Source organism: Brassica oleracea, chromosome C1 (genome assembly GCF_000695525.1).
Source record: "Brassica oleracea var. oleracea cultivar TO1000 chromosome C1, BOL, whole genome shotgun sequence".
NCBI lineage: Eukaryota > Viridiplantae > Streptophyta > Magnoliopsida > Brassicales > Brassicaceae > Brassica > Brassica oleracea.
This window is the reverse complement of record NC_027748.1, coordinates 2596586-2615421: the sequence shown is the minus strand read 5'-3', so window position 1 is coordinate 2615421 and position 18836 is coordinate 2596586. Positions and strand designations below refer to the sequence as shown.

Sequence of the window (18836 nt, the reverse complement as noted above, 5' to 3'; positions counted from 1 at the left end):
TTTTATATTATTAGTGCAACATGTAACTCTAAGCCATAAACAACGGTTTGTTAAGCACGAAACAGATATTCCAAAAACATGACATAGAGCAGTAGTTCTGAATGAAAAGCGAGAGATCCAACGACACAAAAGAAAAGGACAATAATCCGTGTAATGATATGTCAAGTTGCCGTTGAGTCATAATAAATCTTGTAACAATCAGATAACTGTTAAATTTCTCAAGTATCTCTAAGAAAATATAAATTAGATTTTTTTCTTCAGATTATGCATTAGCTTATGAAAGATAAGGCCAATATAAAAATATGTTCTGTCGCAGTTCCATTGGATTTGGAACACACCATGTCGTATATCTGATTGAATATAGTTTTGACGAGTCAAATCTTATCATATTGCTAGTCGAATTAAGATACTTTCTACATATCAGCGAATGCTGGCCATGACTTGCATCTAATAAGTAACACTAAATAAGTTTTGTACACACAACTATTACATCTTCGAATAAGAATTTGCTAGAAAGATATGTTACGAATGAGCATTTAGAACAATGTTAAATCAAAGGAAATATGTAAAATACAAATGACATATCGTAGTGTTAATAAACTATAAATATGCGTGTACCAACACACAATCGAATGTATCAACTGTGATACTATTCTAACTACATAAACTTGGTCAATAATCATAATTTAACAGCTAAGCTAATATGCGAAGGTGTGAGTGTGACACACGCACGCGTAAGTCTGACTTTTCCCGACCTTATCACCAACGAACTCTCAAAAGTCAAACTCAATCTTAACTCTTACGTTTTACTTCAGACTCAATCCAACGGCTGAGATCTTCCTAAAACTCATCTCTACTAGGTTTATATCCTAATGCTTTCTCTTACATCTTTCGCAACTCATTTCGCCTAGAATCTCTCGCCCACAGCTTTTATCTCAATCCGCCGTCGCAGGCTTCGCCGCCGGCAAGCTCCTACCTTTTTCACCTTCCCTCTCCTCTGATATATCCCCACAAAAAAAAACCCACAAAAAGATTAAAAAAAAAAATCTCTTAGCTTTGTTTGGTTTCATTGTTCCTTCGTTTCGATTTGGTTTCAGTCTAATAAACGAGAGGGGAGGGAAGAGTTAAATCAAAAATCCCAAAAAAAAAAGATAAAAAAAGTTCCAAAAAACCCAAAAAAAGAGAATGGCTCAGGTTCAGACTACGGTGGCCCCGGCAGCTCAGTTCGGAACGACGTCGCTTTACGTCGGTGATCTGGATCTCAACGTGACGGACTCGCAGCTCTTCGAAGCCTTTAGCCAAATGGGCCAGGTGGTGTCTGTTCGAGTCTGCAGAGACTCAGCCACTCGCAGATCCCTCGGCTACGGTTACGTTAACTTCACCAATCCACCAGATGGTAACTATGTTACGAATAGGTCTTTGTTAGTTGAATAAGTTCCTAAGTTTTAGGGATACTCTAGCTAGTAGTTGTTATTTGAATTAGTCTTTTAGTTGTTCCACTTTGTTAGGAACTTTCAGTTTGCACGTTTTCACGTTTGCTTGTAATCGGCTATATATGAGCCTTAGTTTCCTTTCAATAAAGACACAACAATTCTCAGAGCTTTGATCACTTTTACATTTGGTATCAGAGCAAAATCAAAAAAAAAAAAAAGGAGAAAACACTATGGCTGCAGAGAGAGAGATGACGCTTAGCATCCCAAAGTTTGATGGAGATTACGAACATTGGGCTATGCTAATGGAGAACCTATTGAGATCAAAAGAGTGGTGGAGTCTCATTGAAGAAGGGTTCGCAGAACCAGCAAGAGGGACAGTACTCAACGGGCAACAACGTTCAGAGTTGGCGGAGCTGAAGCTCAAGGATCTCAAGGTCAAAAACTATCTGTTTGCAGCCATTGACAAGACAATCCTAAAGCAGATCTTGCAGAAGAACAGTTCCAAGGAGTTATGGGACTCGATGAAGGCAAAGTTCCAAGGGAATGAGCGTGTGCAGAGTGCACAGCTCCAGAGGATGCGTAGAGAATTTGAGATTCTCGAAATGAAGAATGGAGAGAGTGTAACCGAGTACTTCTCAAGAGTCATGACGGTGGCCAATGACATGAGAAACCTTGGGGAAGAGATGTCAGACTCAAAGGTGGTGGAAAAGGTGCTAAGAACCTTATCAGATCGATTCACATACATAGTGTGTGCGATTGAAGAGTCCAAAGACATACGGAGCCTCTCAATTGACGAACTTCAAAGCTCTTTGCTGGTGCATGAGCAGAAGTTTAAGAAGAAAGAAAACGAGGAGCATGTTCTGAAGGTTACCGAAGAACAAGGAGATCAACAGAGAGGAGGAAGGTGGAATCGGGGCAGAGGAGGATACCGAGGAGCCTACAGAGGCAGAGGAGGGAGATCAGGAAGAGGATCACCCAATAAGGCTCTGGTTGAATGCTACAAGTGTCACAAGCTAGGACATTATCAGTATGAATGTCCTAACTGGGAGAATGGGGCTAACTATGCTGAGTTTGATGAAGCTGAAGAGATGGTGTTGATGGCGTATGCTGAGACCAAGAAGGAAGAGCAGGTGTGGTTTCTCGATTCTGGATGTAGCAATCATATGAGTGGAGAAAAGCAATGGTTCAGCGACTTGGATGAGGAGTACAAACACCATGTTAAGCTTGGTAACAACTCGAAGATGGATGTCATGGGGAGAGGAAATGTCAGAATGCTCATCAAAGGTGATCCACACATTATAACAAATGTGTACTACATTCCTGAGTTGAAGAACAATCTGATTAGCGTTGGACAGCTAGCAGAGAAGGGGATCTCATTTGTTATACAAGATGGAGCATGTCGACTCTATCATCCAGCCAAAGGGTTAATCATGGAAACTCATATGACTGCCAACAAGATGTTTGTAGTCACGGCCAAGATGATGTCTCAAGAACCCAGATGCTTCAAAACTGCTACAGAGGACACATCGTACTTGTGGCATTGTCGATATGGTCATCTGAGCTACAAAGGATTGAAGACACTGAAGTCTGGGAGCATGGTACGTGGCTTACCTGAGATAAAGGCACCAAGCAAGCTGTGTGACAACTGCATCACTGGAAAGCAACAGAGAGAAGTCATTCCCAAGAAGAGTAACTGGAGAGCTTCTCAAAAGCTTCAACTGATCCACTCTGATCTGTGTGGACCAATCACTCCTGAGTCCAACAGCCAAAAGAGGTATATCATCACGTTCATTGATGATTTCTCGAGAAAATGTTGGGTTGAGTTTCTCTCTGTTAAATCTGAGGCTATTGATGCATTTAAGAAGTTTAAGGCTCGTGTAGAAAGAGAAACCAGCTTGCAGATTCAGTGCTTGAGGACAGACAGAGGTGGTGAGTACAATTCAAATGAGTTCAAGGAGCTATGTGAGAGCAGTGGCATTCGGAGACAACTCACCACAGCTTATACGCCACAGCAAAACGGCGTTGCTGAGAGAAAGAATAGGACCATTCTCAACATGGTTCGCAGTGTGTTGGTTGGGAAGAAAGTCCCAAAACGGTTCTGGCCAGAAGCAACAAACTGGAGTGTGCACATCTTGAATAGAAGCCCCACCTCTGCCGTACAAGGTATGACACCAGAGGAAGCTTGGAGTGATCAATCACCATCAGTAGAACACTTCAAGCTCTTTGGATGTATTGCTCATGCGCACATTCCTAAGGAGAAGCGCAAGAAGCTTGATGATAAGAGTGTGAAGTGTGTCCTGTTTGGCACAAGTGAGGAATCCAAAGCCTACCGGCTGTATGATCCAGTGGAGAAGAAGATCATAACTAGCAGAGATGTTCTGTTTGAAGAAGATGCTGAATGGGATTGGAAAGAGGAGGAAAAGAATGGATCAAATGAGCTTGAAGTATATGAAGAAGCTGCTGTTGAAGCAGAACCAGAAAGAATGCCACGATGTGAAACTGGTGACTGCAGTCACACCAATGCTGAAGCTTCTGAAGTCACTCAAGAAAGGAGATCAAAAACCGCTCCAACATGGATGACAGACTATGTAACTGGGGAAGGACTATCGGAAGGAGAAGAGGAGCTGGAAGATCTGGTCATGTTCACCGAGACAACTGATCCTGTCCTGTTTGAAGATGCCGTGAGAGAAAAGAAATGGAGAGAAGCTATGAATCGTGAGATCGAGTCTATTGAAGCCAATGAAACATGGGAGCTATGTGAGCTACCTCACGGTTTCAAGACTATTGGAGTCAAGTGGGTTTACAAGACAAAGTTGAATGAAAATGGAGAGATCGACAAATGCAAAGCCAGGTTAGTTGCAAAAGGCTATGCTCAAAAATATGGTATAGATTACACTGAAGTGTTTGCTCCAGTAGCAAGATGGGATACCATTAGAGCTATCCTAGCTATGGCTGCCGAAAAGAGTTGGAAGATCCATCAACTTGATGTCAAGAGCGCCTTTCTGCATGGAGAACTAACCGAGACAGTCTATGTTGATCAGCCACAAGGGTATGAGAAGAAAGAGGAAGCAGCTAAAGTATACAAGCTCAAGAAGGCATTGTATGGGCTCAAACAAGCCCCTAGAGCTTGGTACAGTCGTATTGAAGGTTACTTTACAGAGAAAGGATTGGAGAAGTGTCCCTATGAGCCAACACTATTCGGCAAGGTTGATGATGAAGGTAACACTCTGCTTGTTTCTCTGTATGTGGACGATATGATTGTTACAGGAAACAAAGCAAGTGTTATTGAAGAGTTCAAAGAAGCCATGAAGAGTGAATTCGAGATGACTGACTTGGGGCTGATGAGATATTTTCTTGGAGTGGAGAGGTTCAAGTTGGAAGAATGCAACTCGGTGAGAAATCCCATTGTTCCAGGAACAAAACTGGTGAAAGAAGACGGAAGTGGGAAAGCAGATGGAGTTGTATACAGACAAATGGTGGGATGTCTGATGTACTTGGCTGCCTCAAGACCGGATTTGATGTATGCGATCAGCCTGATCAGTAGATACATGGAGAATCCATCTCAAACTCACATGGGAGCAGTGAAAAGAATTCTCAGGTATGTTAAAGGTACTATCAATCTCGGTGTTCACTATAAGAAGAATGGAGGCAACGTTCTTGAAGCTTATTCAGACAGTGATTATGCGGGAGACTTGGATACCAGAAGAAGCACTACGGGTTACGTATGTTTCCTAAGTGGTGCTGCCATCTCGTGGTCTTCTAAGAGACAACCAGTGGTCACTCTATCCACAACAGAAGCGGAGTTTGTGGCAGCCGCAAGTTGCGCGTGTCAAGTGGTTTGGCTGAGAAGGATCTTGGAGAGCATTGGAATCGCACAAAGGGAAGAAGAAAGCACAGTGATGTATTGCGATAACATGTCTACCATCAAGTTGTCAAGGAATCCGGTTATGCACAAGAGAAGTAAGCATATTGACGTGAGGTTTCATTTTCTTAGGGATCTGACTAATGATGGAGTCGTGGAGCTAGTTCATTGCAGCACTCATGTGCAGATTGCAGACATTCTGACAAAGCCTTTGAAGATGGACACTTACGAGAAGATGCGAGGCATGTTGGGAGTATGTGATGTTCCTGGAGTAAACTAGAACTGGATGTTTTAGTTTAGGAGAGGCTGTGTTACGAATAGGTCTTTGTTAGTTGAATAAGTTCCTAAGTTTTAGGGATACTCTAGCTAGTAGTTGTTATTTGAATTAGTCTTTTAGTTGTTCCACTTTGTTAGGAACTTTCAGTTTGCACGTTTTCACGTTTGCTTGTAATCGGCTATATATGAGCCTTAGTTTCCTTTCAATAAAGACACAACAATTCTCAGAGCTTTGATCACTTTTACAAACTAAGCCTTCTTAATTGAAAATGTTGTGTTCCTTTGTGTGTAATGCTACTTACTTTTTTTTTTTGTCGTGCTCTGTGTTTGCAGCTGCGAGAGCAATCCAGGAACTCAATTACATACCTCTTTATGGGAAACCTATAAGGGTTATGTATTCTCATCGTGATCCTAGTGTTCGCCGAAGTGGCGCTGGCAACATTTTCATCAAGGTAACTCTTTGTCTCTGTCCTTTGTCCTTACCTCTGATGTAATAAAAGATGCTTGTGGGTTTAAAGTTTAAACAGTTTTAGTTTTAGATTGGTTAAAATTGGTATAAATTAGCCTAAATCAATCTAAAACTCTAAATTAGTCTAAATTCTCTCTATTAAATTAGCCTAAATCGATCTAAATTAGTCTAAATCTGTTAAGTTAGTCAAATCCACAAATTTGTCTAGTTTTCGTATATATAATTTTTATAATTCATCAAATTAATTTTATACTTTAACTCGAAACTAAAATATTGAATGTCTATAAAAAATAAATCAATAATTTGTTAACTTGTTACTCTTCTACGAAACGGCTAGTTACCGTCTAGCAATTTCTTGAACATTGGGAGATATTGAATCTTGTTTTATTCCTTTGATTGTGAAAGAAATAGTTTTTTTTTCCCATTAGTTGTATGTTTGTTTTATTTTGTTTCTCTCTTGCTAAACCTGGCTACAAATTTGCAGAATCTGGACCAGTCCATCGACCACAAAGCACTACACGATACATTTTCAACCTTCGGGAACATCGTGTCATGCAAGGTAGCCGTGGATGCTTCAGGCCAGTCAAAAGGCTACGGCTTCGTGCAATACGCGGACGAAGAGTCTGCTCAGAAAGCTATTGAGAAACTCAACGGCATGCTGCTAAACGACAAGCAAGTGTACGTGGGTCCGTTCCTTAGGAGACAAGAAAGAGACTCCACCGCAAACAAAACTAAGTTCACCAACGTCTACGTGAAGAATCTCGCGGAAAGCACTACAGATGATGACTTGAAGAGTGCTTTCGCCGAGTATGGTGAGATAACGAGTGCTGTGGTGATGAAAGATGGAGAAGGAGGGAAGTCTAAGGGGTTTGGTTTTGTCAACTTCGAAAACGCTGATGATGCTGCTAAGGCTGTGGAGTCTTTGAATGGGAAGATGTTTGATGATAAGGAGTGGTATGTTGGTAGAGCGCAGAAGAAGTCAGAGAGGGAGACGGAGCTAAGGGTGCGTCGTGAAGAGAGTTTGAGGGAAGCTGCGGAGAGGTTTCAGAGTTCGAACTTGTATGTGAAGAATTTGGATTCTAGCGTTTCTGACGAGAAACTTAAAGAGATGTTTTCTCCTTTTGGTACCGTGACATCTTGCAAGGTTAGGTGTCCTTTCTCCTTTTGGTCTGCACCAAACCACACCAAAAACCTGAACCGAACTAACCAAAATTAACCGAACTTATCTGAAATTTTAACAAAATTAAACCAAATATATAACCAAAACTTCAGTAAGATTTAAAAAAACCGAACTAACCAAACCAAACTTAATTTCGGATTAATCCGGTAAGATTTATGTTAAACCAAACTAACCCGAAACCGAATTATCCCACTTACCCGAACCCACATGCCTACTTTTGTTTCTCTAAATCAGATATTTTTTTTATTAAAACATGACAGGTGATGCGTGATCCTAGTGGAATAAGCAAAGGGTCTGGCTTTGTTGCTTTCTCAACTCCTGAAGAAGCAACAGAAGCTGTAAGTCAGTTATATTCTCTTGTTGAGTATATATGTGAGGGAAGGCACTTTTATTGTTACTAAAAGTGGAATGATTGTACAGATGTCACAGTTGAGTGGGAAAATGGTGGAAGGCAAGCCACTCTATGTTGCTATTGCACAGAGGAAGGAAGACAGAAGTGTCAGACTACAGGTTTGCTTCCTCTTGGAATCATCACCTCATCTTTTTGATATACCAAATACTCATATACTTTGTGTGTACATGATGTGGACAGGCTCAGTTTTCTCAAGTGAGGCCAGTTGCAATGCCTCCATCCGCTGGTCCGCGCATGCCAACGTTTCCCCCTGGAGGTCCTGGTATTGGACAACAAATGTTCTATGGTCAGGCCCCTCCTAACATGATTCCTCCCCAGGTAATCTCTTACAAAGATATTTGTCTATTGGTAATTCACTTGTTTAGGTGCTTCTAAGTCACACTATAAGGTTATTACCTCTTTGTGTTTAGCTCCATAGTTAGAGCATCTCCGTCCAATGGGTGTATCTTAACAATAGAATTAAAGAAAAATTAAGAGAATCAAGAGACAGACAAAGAAAAGTATCTCAAAGGAGATATTGTTAGATACCCTTGAGAAACTGTGACAACACTTGCCTATTTTTAATTGGTTCAATTTATCAAAAATATTTTATTTTAGCTAGATAATTAGATTAATGTTAAAATATTGATATAAACTAGTTAAAATTTAAGAACCCCTATTTGAGAAACTTGCCAATGGGGTTGCTCTTAGCTCTATTCACACTTGAGTCTTTCCCAAATCTATTTCAAAACTGTTGGGGTAATAATACTAACATGTGGTTTGTGTAATGCCACAGCCTGGGTATGGGTACCAACAACAGCTTGTTCCTGGAATGAGACCTGGTGGTAGGGGCCATGTACCCAATTACTTCATGCCTATGGTTCAGCAACAACAGCAGCAGCAGCGTCCTGGAGGGATCCAACAGTCCCAGCACCAAGTTCCCATGATGCAGCACCAGGTTCTTTAATAAAAACTGTTTGGCTTGCTCATCTCTCTTTTAATATAATAGTTTGATCGTATGATCTTTCTTTCTGTTTGGGTGTGGGTGATCAGATGCATCCAAGGGGTCGAATGTTACGGTATTCTCAAGGGCGTGGCAGTGGTGGTGATGTAGCTCCATATGACATGGGCAACAACAACAACAACATCACAATGCCTATTGGAGCTTTGGCTTCAAATCTAGCTAATGCGTCTCCAGAGCAGCAGAGGACGGTGAGAGATTCTCTAAAAAAGACCAATAGAGAGTTCTGCGTTTGTCGAACTCTGATGTGTGTGTGTGTGTGTGTGTATGCAGATGCTGGGTGAGAATCTGTACCCGTTGGTGGAGCAGCTTGAAGCAGATTCTGCAGCCAAAGTGACTGGGATGCTGTTGGAGATGGACCAGACGGAAGTGCTCCATCTCTTGGAGTCACCAGAAGCTCTCAAGGACAAAGTTGCAGAGGCTATGGATGTTCTGAGGAGCGTCGCTGCTGGTGGTGCAGCCGAGCAGCTCGCTTCCTTGAACCTCTCTTAAACTTCTTGACCCAGTCTCTCTCCCATACAATTACAATTGCAGTTGTTTCTTTTCTTTGATCCGTTTTCTTTTGGGAGAGTATGGATTCCCCGATAACTTGCTTTTGTGTGGTTTATCAAACTTTCTTTAAATTAAAAAAAAAAAAAAAAATATCTGCTCTGCTTTGCTCAACCAGCATGATATTTGTATCATCTCAAAGATACAATCTATGTACTCTATTATATATATTCTATTAAAACGATAATATGACCTATTGATATATGCATAGTCTAACTATTTTAATACAATTATTAAAACAAATTATTAATCATTTAAAAAAAATATATTATAAAAAACATAAATATGACTAAAAATACAAATGTAAAATTAAATTTTCAAAAAAATATAAAACAAAAAATATACGTACCCTTAAAAGGGCTGATCAGAATCTAGTTAGCACTAAAACATAGTATAATACATGATTTGATCACTATTGTGTGTGAGTGTGTGACTAGATTTACTTCCATGGTCTGTACTTGGTAGTTTAGGGCTTTCTGTCCAAGTTGCTATAGATATTATTTCTGATATCAACGGTCAGGACATAAAAATCCAACAGGAGTTAAAAGCCAAAACAGAGTTCAAGTTAGGGTGGGTTCCCCCACCTATCACGACCAACTTGTCTACTTTTACCACCCAATCAAAAACGCTTTCTCCTTCTTCTCTTTCTCTCAAGTTTCAACCTTTTGTTTCTCTCAGATTTCATCATCAAAAAAAGAATTGTTTTTTTTAATTGGAATCAGTGAGAAACAGAGGATATTAGCGATTATGAGTTCCATCACTCTGCCCATAACGAGACTTCCACTACTCAACCCGACTTCTTCTTCATCATTTTCACTTCCTCCTCCTCCTCCTCTCTCTAATCCTCGTCGTCGCTCCACTTTTTCACCAGTTACTCATCACTGCCTCTGCTGTCTTCGCAGCTCTTTCTGATGTTAATAACTCTGTTCCGGTTAGTGCATGTTCACCCTTTTCATCTTTAAAGTTTGAAACTTTGCTTGTTTGATCGTGTGAGATTTGTTTCAGGTTAAAAACGGGGGTTACACAGTTGGTGATTTCATGACAGGGAGACAGCATCTGCATGTTGTTAAGCCCTCAACATCAGTTGATGATGGTAATATTGCTAAACATGACAACAATCTTCCTTGTAATAATATCTACCGAACATGTAGTCCCTATGATTTGTCTTTATTCCTTGAAATTGTAACAGCGTTGGAACTTTTGGTTGAGAAGAAAGTCACGGGATTGCCTGTAATTGATGATGATTGGAATCTGGTATAGCTTTTCTCCTTTTCTCATTCTGTTTCTCTGCTTATTTTTGTAAGGATGCTTTTGAATACCAAGCTTGATCTGTATGAGATCTTACTTACTCCTCTGCTGTAATTTCCCCCTGCAGGTTGGCGTTGTTTCTGATTACGACTTGCTTGCGCTGGACTCCATCTCTGGTAATAATGTATTCAAGCTTTTTCTAGTCTTCTGCTGGTTTTCTTTCCGCATAGTATGTGGTTTCGGTATCATTCCATCAGACGATTAATATTTTAATCAGTTAGTATTCGTTTGTTTGATCTCAGTTCTTGACTATATATACGGTGGATCTTAGTATGCTGTGGCCACATAGTTTTCTTGCTTAGTTCGGTTGATGAAACAACTTAACCTCTCTTTCTTATGGAATTATAGGCCGCAGCAGCCAAAATGATACAAACATGTTTCCTAACGTAGACAGTTCATGGAAGGTACGGTTCTACTTATCCATCTTTGTTTGTTATTTATATCTCAAGGACTAGTGTGTTTGTCCCCGACTCTCCTGAAAATTATATGATATTTCTGACTTGGCTTTTTTTTTTTTGTTACCAGACGTTTAACGAACTCCAGAAGCTGATAAGCAAGACACATGGACAAGTGGTTGGAGATTTTATGACTCCTTCTCCTCTGGTTGTCCGTGGTTCCACCAATCTAGAAGATGCTGCCAGGTTATCCTCCTCGCAGAATATGAGTTCGGTCTGAAAGCTACATTTCTTACAAAGATTTGTAACCATCTGTTGTCTCCAGGTTGCTTCTTGAAACAAAGTTCCGAAGATTACCAGTCGTGGATTCAGATGGAAAACTGGTGAGAGAATCTAAAAATACACAATCTTCTCTTCTTATTATTATTTTTCAGTTTGATTTTGATCTGATTTTGGTCATTTTTATTGTTTTGGTTTGGTCGCAACAAAGATTGGGATCCTGACAAGGGGAAACGTTGTTAGGGCTGCACTGCAGATCAAGCGGGAAACCGAGAACTCAACATAGCAGAACCCTTAAATCTGCCATAGCTAGTAGCAAATCTGTTTATTCCATTTGATAAAAGTAAATATTCTTATAACCACCAAACACGACGACCAAACAGAATTTGAACTACTCTCATATGATTTTGCATCTTCATAAAAAATAAAAAAAATTCAAATTCAAACGAAAATTGATATTATCAAACCAACTCAAAAATGATCTGCTACATTTAAGTAGTTTCAAACTCAAAAGCAGGAGTTAACCGGATCATATCATCATGAGCTGAACTCTTCTATGAAGTTGCTTAGGTCGTTATAAGAAGACCCTCCTTCCACGGCGGATTTAGCCATCTCAGCCAGCTTCATTGCCCGTCTTCGCCTCTCCTCGGCCTCTTCCCCAACCAACACCTCCCCCACCGCTTTCTCCACACTCTCTCTGCTAACAAAATCTCCCATACTCGCATGTTTCTTGGTTCCCACGCTAACTCCCGTCTTCAGCACTTGCGTTACCAATATCTCGTTATAGAATTGCTCCGCTCCAACCGGCCACGTCACCATCGGAAGCCCTGCAGCCACTCCTTCAAGAACCGAGTTCCAGCCGCAATGAGTCACGAAAACACCGGTTGCTTGGTGGTCAAGTATCATCACCTGTGGAGCCCATCCTCTTATTATCATTCCTCTCTCTTTCACCCTCTCTTCAAACCCTTCTGGTAACCATTCTTCTTCGCCTGTTTTCATATAAAGACATAGAAACCGAACATAGGCTGTTATTTTTTCAAACACAACTCTAGTACTTTAGTATAACCTATTGTGAACAAACAATAATTTAACGGATTTAGACTAATTTAAATCGATTTTAACCAATTTTGAATGGTTTAACCCGATTTAAAATGATCTAAACCGATTTGAATCGTATAAATAGGAGTTTAAGAAAAATTGTTTCAGTTAGAACCGATGGTATAAACTATTGTGAACAGACAATCAATGCATGTGTTTTGTCTATCAGTACCTTTGCTTTCACCACGTTTTCTCACAACCCAAATGAAACTTGCGCCACAAGCTTCTAACCCTGCAGCGATCTCTATCAATTGCTCGTTCTTGATGTAAGCAACGCTCCCAAATGAAACGTAAATAACCGAATCTTGTTTCTTGGAGTTAAGCCATTTGAGACATTCAACCTCATCAATGCTCGCTTTCTTTCCTCTCTTAGCCTTCTCCTCAAATCCTCTGTTGTGAACCGAGAGCGGACCAATATGCCAAGCTCTCGTCGCTACAGAACTCTTGTAAAAATCTGCGTATTCAGGTTCAAGCTCGTAGAAGCTATTCACAACAACACCAGAGCTCTTCACTTCAGATTCTATAACCTCGATCAGAAACTTCCCCATCTCGGTTTCTTCGTCAAGGTCTCTCATCTGTCCTTGAGTCATCGTAATGTCCCCAGGGAGGTCAGGGACCTTAAATGGCTCACAGCTCTTTTTTGGTTTATGCATTCTTCTGATGCAATGTTCAGAGCATAATGAGAAATAGCCAGTGCCGTGGAACACAAGTCTTGGCACATTGAACTTCTCAGCAGCTTCTGTGGCCCATGGGAAGAACATGTCAGCGATAAGACAGCTTGGTCTCGTTGTCTCGAGGATCTTCTCAAGCTGGTCTTTGAAAAACCTCATGGAGGCAAAGAATTTTAACATCATGGTTTGTCTTTCGTCGCTGTTGTTGTTTGAGGTGAAAAAATCAGGGTTTTCACATCCTTCTGGTAACCCCAGCTGCACGCAAGGGAAATCGATGATCAGGATCTCGATTTTGAGGCTTGGGTTCAGGCTCTTGAATGTGTTGATGGGTTTTTGGAGGATCTTGGCGTTGAGAGGTGTGGTGATGATTGTGGATTTGGCTCCTCTGCTGGAGAAAAGCTTAGCCATGTCTAGAGTTGGGATCATGTGGCCATATCCCATGAAAGGGAAGAACATAACATGGAGTTTATGAGAATCACTACTCATTTTTGGCATTAATCGAAACGAAAATGAGATGTTTTCGAGCAAATTTTACAAGAGAAGTGAAAGATTCTGAAGCTTGTAAAAGAGTTGAATGGTTGTAGAAGCTTCAAATGTAGTTCTCTCTATTTATAACAGACTGAAACTCTCTGGTCGAGTAGATATGACATCTTTACAGTACAGACGTCACTTGTTGTGGTCTTGGGTCAGTTTTTCAAGGCCTATGGAACCAAAATCTAATTTTAACTTAAAAAAATCAATGTCAAAATCTAGAGTTATATAAAATTTTGATGCAGCTAAGAGTGTAGTTAGTTGACTAATATAATATATAATATGAGATCGTGCTGCAAATTTTGTTGACACAATCCATAGAAAATCATTAAAGCTCTATTCAGAGCCGAGTTATATGAAACATTGGTATGGGGCTCCGCTCTATTGTCCCCCACTTCCATTTTTTATACGTACGTGATATTTATGAAAACATTATGTAGGTCATTGTCTACCGCTCACAAGTGACACTGGTGAGTAAGTTATTCTACCATTTGTATTTCATTTCTTTTTTAACTTAATACTCAGCATACATATAGAATATTATGTGGATCTCAGGTAGTTCATTTAAATGATGCTCCGTAAATATTATAAAAAAAAAAACAAAAAGTAAAATAAAGGCATCTCTTTTTGGGTATGACTGGTCCGTGGACAGCCTAAATTGGAGTAAATTAAAGTAAAAATAAAGTGGAAAGATATATGTTGCTTTTTGTTTCCGCCGGTTTACTCTTGCTTTTGTAGGGTAGAAAAAAAAAAGTGGAAACAACAAATAAAAGATTCCTTTTCTAGAGTATTGGATGTAATTGAGTGAAACTGAGAGTAAAATATTTTACTCTAACTTTTGTTACACTAATCCGGATAAGTTTGGTTTTATAATTTATATACTCGCAAAATACTCATAATTTTTTGGTATATTTCAGGTTCGTGTGGGTTCGAGTATTTAAGATTCAAAGTACCCGAATTAGATCTGAATATCTGAAAAACACCTGAAAACTCAAAAAATACCGAAAACCCGAAAAAATACCCAAAAACTCAAAAACCCCCGAATTTGTACCTGAAATCTGATCCGAAGATCTAAAAAATACCCAAAATTATTCAAATACTCAAATTATATTTCTTAAAATCTAAAATTTACCTGAAACCTTAAACTATACCAAAAACCTGAATCTAAAACTTAAAAGTAATATCCATGATACCAAAAATATATCCAAACACCCAAAAATACTCAATATATACTAGAAGTATCGGGTATTTTGGGTATCCGACCGGGTCTCTAGCAGGATTCGGACACGAACTGAAACCCGCGGATCCAAAATAATTATACCCAATAAGTATTTTAGCCTAGATCCAGACTCCGACTCGAATTTGTATTTTCGGATTGGTTCCGGTTCGGGTAAAATCCCCAGGTCTACACTAATCAAACCATCGGTCACACTCTTTAAAATTGAAAGACGAAACTTGCGACAATGTCTTTCAGCTTTTTCTCCTTAGAATCTATCTATAGTTTTGTTCATAATTATTTTAAGATGTTGTTTAAACTATAGTTATTAAATTTTTATTTTTGAATAAGGCCCCCTAATTCACAGGTCCGTCCGCATCTGGGTCTATTATCATTAAAGCCTATATGTTAATTAAATTATAGAGTAACGTAGATTTTAACTGGATACAACATGTATATGCATGGTTAATTAATACTTCTATTACCAGCAAAGAAAAGTCAAATATCACACAAGCATGTAACAATGTAACAAGGCAATGTCTCACCATTCTTGCCGTTTTTTTTTGTCAAGAAGCACTCATCTTAAACTGTATTTTTCATGAGATCTGTTAATGATTGTGAAATTTTGACAAATATAATTCAGAACCGACTAACATCTAACATAGTTTTTGCAGCTTCTTAGAAAAAGTCAAATCTCACACAAACATGTCGCTTGGACTCAAATCTCTAGAAAATACTAAATCTTAAAATTTCTTAGAGATAAAAAAAAAGCTTTTGGATACAAATTCAAATTCATAGTGGGAATGAAAAATCTTTGAACCTAAAAATCACCAAAACGGATTAAAAACCGATGATATAATAGCCTAGATTTACAAACTTACTGACAATGCATGGATTAACTTTTATTCCTTGTATACTACGTTAGGTTTAATCTTATTTTCTAAATGAGATGTTTGACCAGAACTCTAGGGATCATGATACGATTTGTGTATCAAGGTTTCGAGAATCAAACGCTAAAGACAAAACACTCTTTTTATTGATTCAAGGAAAGTAATACAAGACGTTGTTTTCTCTCTCTATCTTGTTACTACCAAATCATGCCTAACACACACCCCTTACTCTCCTACTACTTATAGCTACGAAAGGACATACACGTCACACAAGACAGCTCATGTGCTACCGTTACTCACACGTGTGAGTGATCTTCCTCCTCTCTTCGCTTTATTCCACACGTACTATAGCTTCTAGCATAAAGATGACCAATCAAACCAACGTATCTCGTACCACGGCTCCTCCCGGTTCAACACTTCTTTCTACCTCTCCTCTGGTACTGAATGATCACTGGTCGACGAGCAGCAGCGTGCGTATCAGATCACGAACTGAACTCATGTATGAAGTTGTTTAGATCGTTAAAAGAAGACCCTCCTTCTGCCACAGCGGCTTTAGCCATCTCCGCCAGTTTCTTTATCCGTATCCTCCTCTCCTCCCCCTCTTCCCAAGCCAAAACCTCTCTCACAGCCTTCTCTACTTTCTCTCTGCTAATAATCTCATCTCCCATATTCTTCACATGCTTTGTGGCTCCAACGCTCACTCCCGTTCTCAGTACTTGTGTAACCAGTTTCTCGTTGTAGAACTGCTCCGCTCCAATAGGCCATGTGACCATCGGTAGCTCTGCAGCCACTCCTTCAAGAAGCGAGTTCCAGCCGCAATGAGTCAAGAACCCACCGGTCGCTTGGTGCTCAAGTATCAGCACCTGCGGAGCCCATCCTCTTATTATCATCCCTCTCCCTTTGACCCTCTCTTCAAACCCTTCTGGTAACCATTCTTCTTTGTCGTCGTCACTTGTGCTTTTCCTCACAACCCAGATGAAACTTGCGCCGCAAGCTTCTAACCCTGCGGCGATCTCTACCAGTTGCTTGTTCTTGAAGCAAGCAACGCTCCCAAATGAAATGTAAATGACTGAATCTTTTTCCTTGGAGTCAAGCCATTTAAGGCATTCAGATTCATCAACGCTCGCTTTCTTTCCTCTCTCAGCCTTCTCCTCAAATCCTCTGTTTGTAACGGAGAGCGGGCCGATTTGCCACGTTCTCTTCGCTACAAATCTCTTGAAAAAATCAGCGTATTCAGGTTCAAGCTCGTAGAAGCTGTTCACAATAACACCTGAGCTCTTCGTTTCTGACTCTCTTACATCAAGAAGAAACATTCCCATCTCGGATTCGTTGTCTATGATCTGTTCTCGAGTTATCTCTATGTCACCGGGGAGATCAGGGATTACAAAAGGCTCACTACTCGAAGCTACTTTGTTCTGTGGTTTATGCACTTTCATGCAATAATTAGCGCACAAAGAGAAGTAGCCAGTACCGTGAAACACAAGTCTTGGCACGTGACACTTCTCAGCAACTTGGGTGGCCCATGGGAAGAACATGTCGGCGATAAGACAGTCCGGTCTCGTTGTCTCGAGGAGTTTCTCAAGCTGGTCTTTGAAAAACCTTGTCGACGATAAGAACTTGAAAGCTATGTTCTCTCTACCAGGATTGTTGCTTGAGGTGAAGAAATCTACGTTCTCGCATCCTTCTGGTAACCCCAGCTGCACGCAAGGGAAATCGAATATGTGGATGTCGATGATTTCAAGACTAGGGTTCTGGTTCTTGAATACGTCGATGGGTTTTTGGAAGATCTTGGAGTTGAGAGGAGTGGTGATGATTGTGGATTTGACTCCTTTGCTGGAGAAAAGCTTAGCCATGTCTAGAGTTGGTATCATGTGGCCATAAGCCATGTATGGGAAGAACATAACATGGAGCTCATGGTGAGGATTCCTACTCATTTTTGTTTGGCTTTGGTTGAGAAATTTGAGAAAATGTATTAGAGAAATTAAAGATTCTGAAAATCTTATGGTAGTAAGAGCATCATCATAGTCTCTTAAATAATCACTAAATTATTAAAATGATATTTTAAAGTAGTTTGATTATGCTCAATTTTAGACTAGTCACTGAGAATCAAACATGTGGTAGATAGTATCAAATTTTGATTGAAAGTCTCTTTGTAAGAGAGAAGTTTATGAGAAACTCTTTGAATTTGAAACCATCACTGATGGCCTAAGAGACTTTGCATGATGCTATTTGTTATTATAGAACGTGTAAAACTCCACTGTCCACACGTAAGGTTGGTGGGATCAGATCACCTTGGGAAATGACTTCTGACGTATGCAACTACGTCACTTGTTTTGGTTTCTTTGATACTTCCTCTGTCAACATGTTTACAGTTGTCGGAATCTATGACCAGTTTTCAGAGATCTTTTGGAAGCAAACTCTAGGTTTATTTCTGTCGGCGAGACCAAGATCTTGTCTACATACGTTGTTTGTTTGAATGTTTTTAAATTTATTTCAATCAAAAAAAAAACTTCTGTACAGAGTTTACTGCAACCTTGATACAAAAGATCTCAAGAACTTAAGAAAAAAAAGATCTCAAGAACTTAAGAAAAAAACTTTAAACTTCCTTAGATTCTTCCAAACCAAATCTCCATTGTCTTCTCATGCTTCCCACCCACTCTACTTCTTATAGAGGTGATTATGTTTCGAACTAGCTTGTCTAATTTGGTAATTAGGCAAACCGCTGGCTGAGGCGCTTCTCCTACCCTGCCTTTGTTCCTTTCATACTAAAGTGCATAGATCACTGCTTGAAAACAATACCTCAATTAGAGGTGTCAACTGGGTGGGCTGACCATGGGCTAGCCCAGTCCAATTCATTTTGGGCGGGCTATGGACGTGTCCAATTAATAGATGGTCTAACTGGACAAAAGACCAATTGGTACATGGTCCAATTGGGCGAAGACCAAATGGACAATGGGTGTCCATGGGCTTCCTAAAACATGTTTTTATGAGTTTAACAAAAGAAAACATAACTTTACAATTTAACCCAAAACAATAGTTTTATCGTTAAAATAAAAAATTCACGATTCTGACGGAAAACATAATTTCACAATTTTGATGGAAAAATGTATTTCATTAATTTGGCGGAAAAATGCAATTTCTCGGTTTTGGCGGGAAAACGCAATTTTTTTGGTTTTGGCGTGAAATACCATTTCTCGGTTTTAGCGGGAAAACACAATTTCTCGATTTTGGCGGGAAAACACAATTTTTCGGTTTTGGCGGGAAAAC

At 39.8% G+C, this 18836-nt stretch overlaps 4 protein-coding genes across 7 annotated transcripts; 2 read left to right on the top strand and 2 right to left on the bottom strand.

Annotated features, from left to right (window-relative positions):
* Positions 1-882: 882 nt before the first annotated feature.
* On the top strand, positions 883-9274 carry LOC106304266 (polyadenylate-binding protein 2). The gene is made up of 9 exons (XM_013740679.1): positions 883-1396; positions 5905-6023; positions 6525-7184; positions 7481-7558; positions 7641-7730; positions 7813-7950; positions 8408-8569; positions 8665-8823; positions 8906-9274. Exons 1-9 carry the CDS (start codon positions 1186-1188, stop codon positions 9122-9124), a joined length of 1836 nt encoding a protein of 611 aa, XP_013596133.1. The 5' UTR covers positions 883-1185; the 3' UTR covers positions 9125-9274.
* Positions 9275-9756: 482 nt separating this feature from the next.
* On the top strand, positions 9757-11615 carry LOC106343893 (CBS domain-containing protein CBSX2, chloroplastic). Its single transcript, XM_013783250.1, is given in 9 exon segments — positions 9757-10054; positions 10056-10112; positions 10187-10274; positions 10371-10435; positions 10557-10605; positions 10838-10893; positions 11015-11130; positions 11210-11267; positions 11375-11615. Coding segments are annotated over 9 exon segments (690 nt in total). The 5' UTR covers positions 9757-9928; the 3' UTR covers positions 11450-11615.
* Positions 11616-11671: 56 nt separating this feature from the next.
* LOC106343871 (UDP-glycosyltransferase 73B3-like) lies at positions 11672-13494 on the bottom strand. 4 transcript variants are annotated; one of them, XM_013783212.1, is made up of 2 exons: positions 12434-13494; positions 11672-12152 (listed from the first exon to the last, which is right to left on the bottom strand). In XM_013783212.1, the coding sequence occupies exons 1-2, from the start codon at positions 13425-13427 to the stop codon at positions 11701-11703; spliced, it is 1446 nt and encodes a 481-aa protein (XP_013638666.1). In that variant the 5' UTR covers positions 13428-13494; the 3' UTR covers positions 11672-11700. The 4 variants fall into 4 exon arrangements, with proteins under 4 accessions (XP_013638666.1, XP_013638674.1, XP_013638683.1 ...); XM_013783220.1 differs by having other exon boundaries at positions 11672-12146; XM_013783229.1 differs by having other exon boundaries at positions 11672-12143.
* A 2069-nt stretch (positions 13495-15563) lies between these two features.
* Positions 15564-17641, bottom strand: LOC106324435 (UDP-glycosyltransferase 73B3-like). Its single transcript, XM_013762404.1, has 2 exons — positions 16051-17641; positions 15564-15650 (listed from the first exon to the last, which is right to left on the bottom strand). Exon 1 carries the CDS (start codon positions 17501-17503, stop codon positions 16052-16054), a length of 1452 nt encoding a protein of 483 aa, XP_013617858.1. The 5' UTR covers positions 17504-17641; the 3' UTR covers positions 15564-15650; position 16051.
* Between the last annotated feature and the right edge of the window lie 1195 nt (positions 17642-18836).

Excerpts from the sequence above, each read along its gene's own strand:
- LOC106304266 (XM_013740679.1), top strand. The coding sequence starts at position 1,186 with ATGGCTCAGGTTCAGACTACGGTGGCCCCGGCAGCTCAGTTCGGAACG. Across the intron at positions 6,024-6,524 it reads CTGGCAACATTTTCATCAAG|AATCTGGACCAGTCCATCGA; the intron begins GTAACTCTTTGT and ends ACAAATTTGCAG. Across the intron at positions 7,185-7,480 it reads GTACCGTGACATCTTGCAAG|GTGATGCGTGATCCTAGTGG; the intron begins GTTAGGTGTCCT and ends AAAACATGACAG.
- LOC106343871 (XM_013783212.1), bottom strand. The coding sequence starts at position 13,427 with ATGCCAAAAATGAGTAGTGATTCTCATAAACTCCATGTTATGTTCTTC. Across the intron at positions 12,153-12,433 it reads AAAACGTGGTGAAAGCAAAG|GCGAAGAAGAATGGTTACCA; the intron begins GTACTGATAGAC and ends ATATGAAAACAG.
- LOC106324435 (XM_013762404.1), bottom strand. The coding sequence starts at position 17,503 with ATGAGTAGGAATCCTCACCATGAGCTCCATGTTATGTTCTTCCCATAC.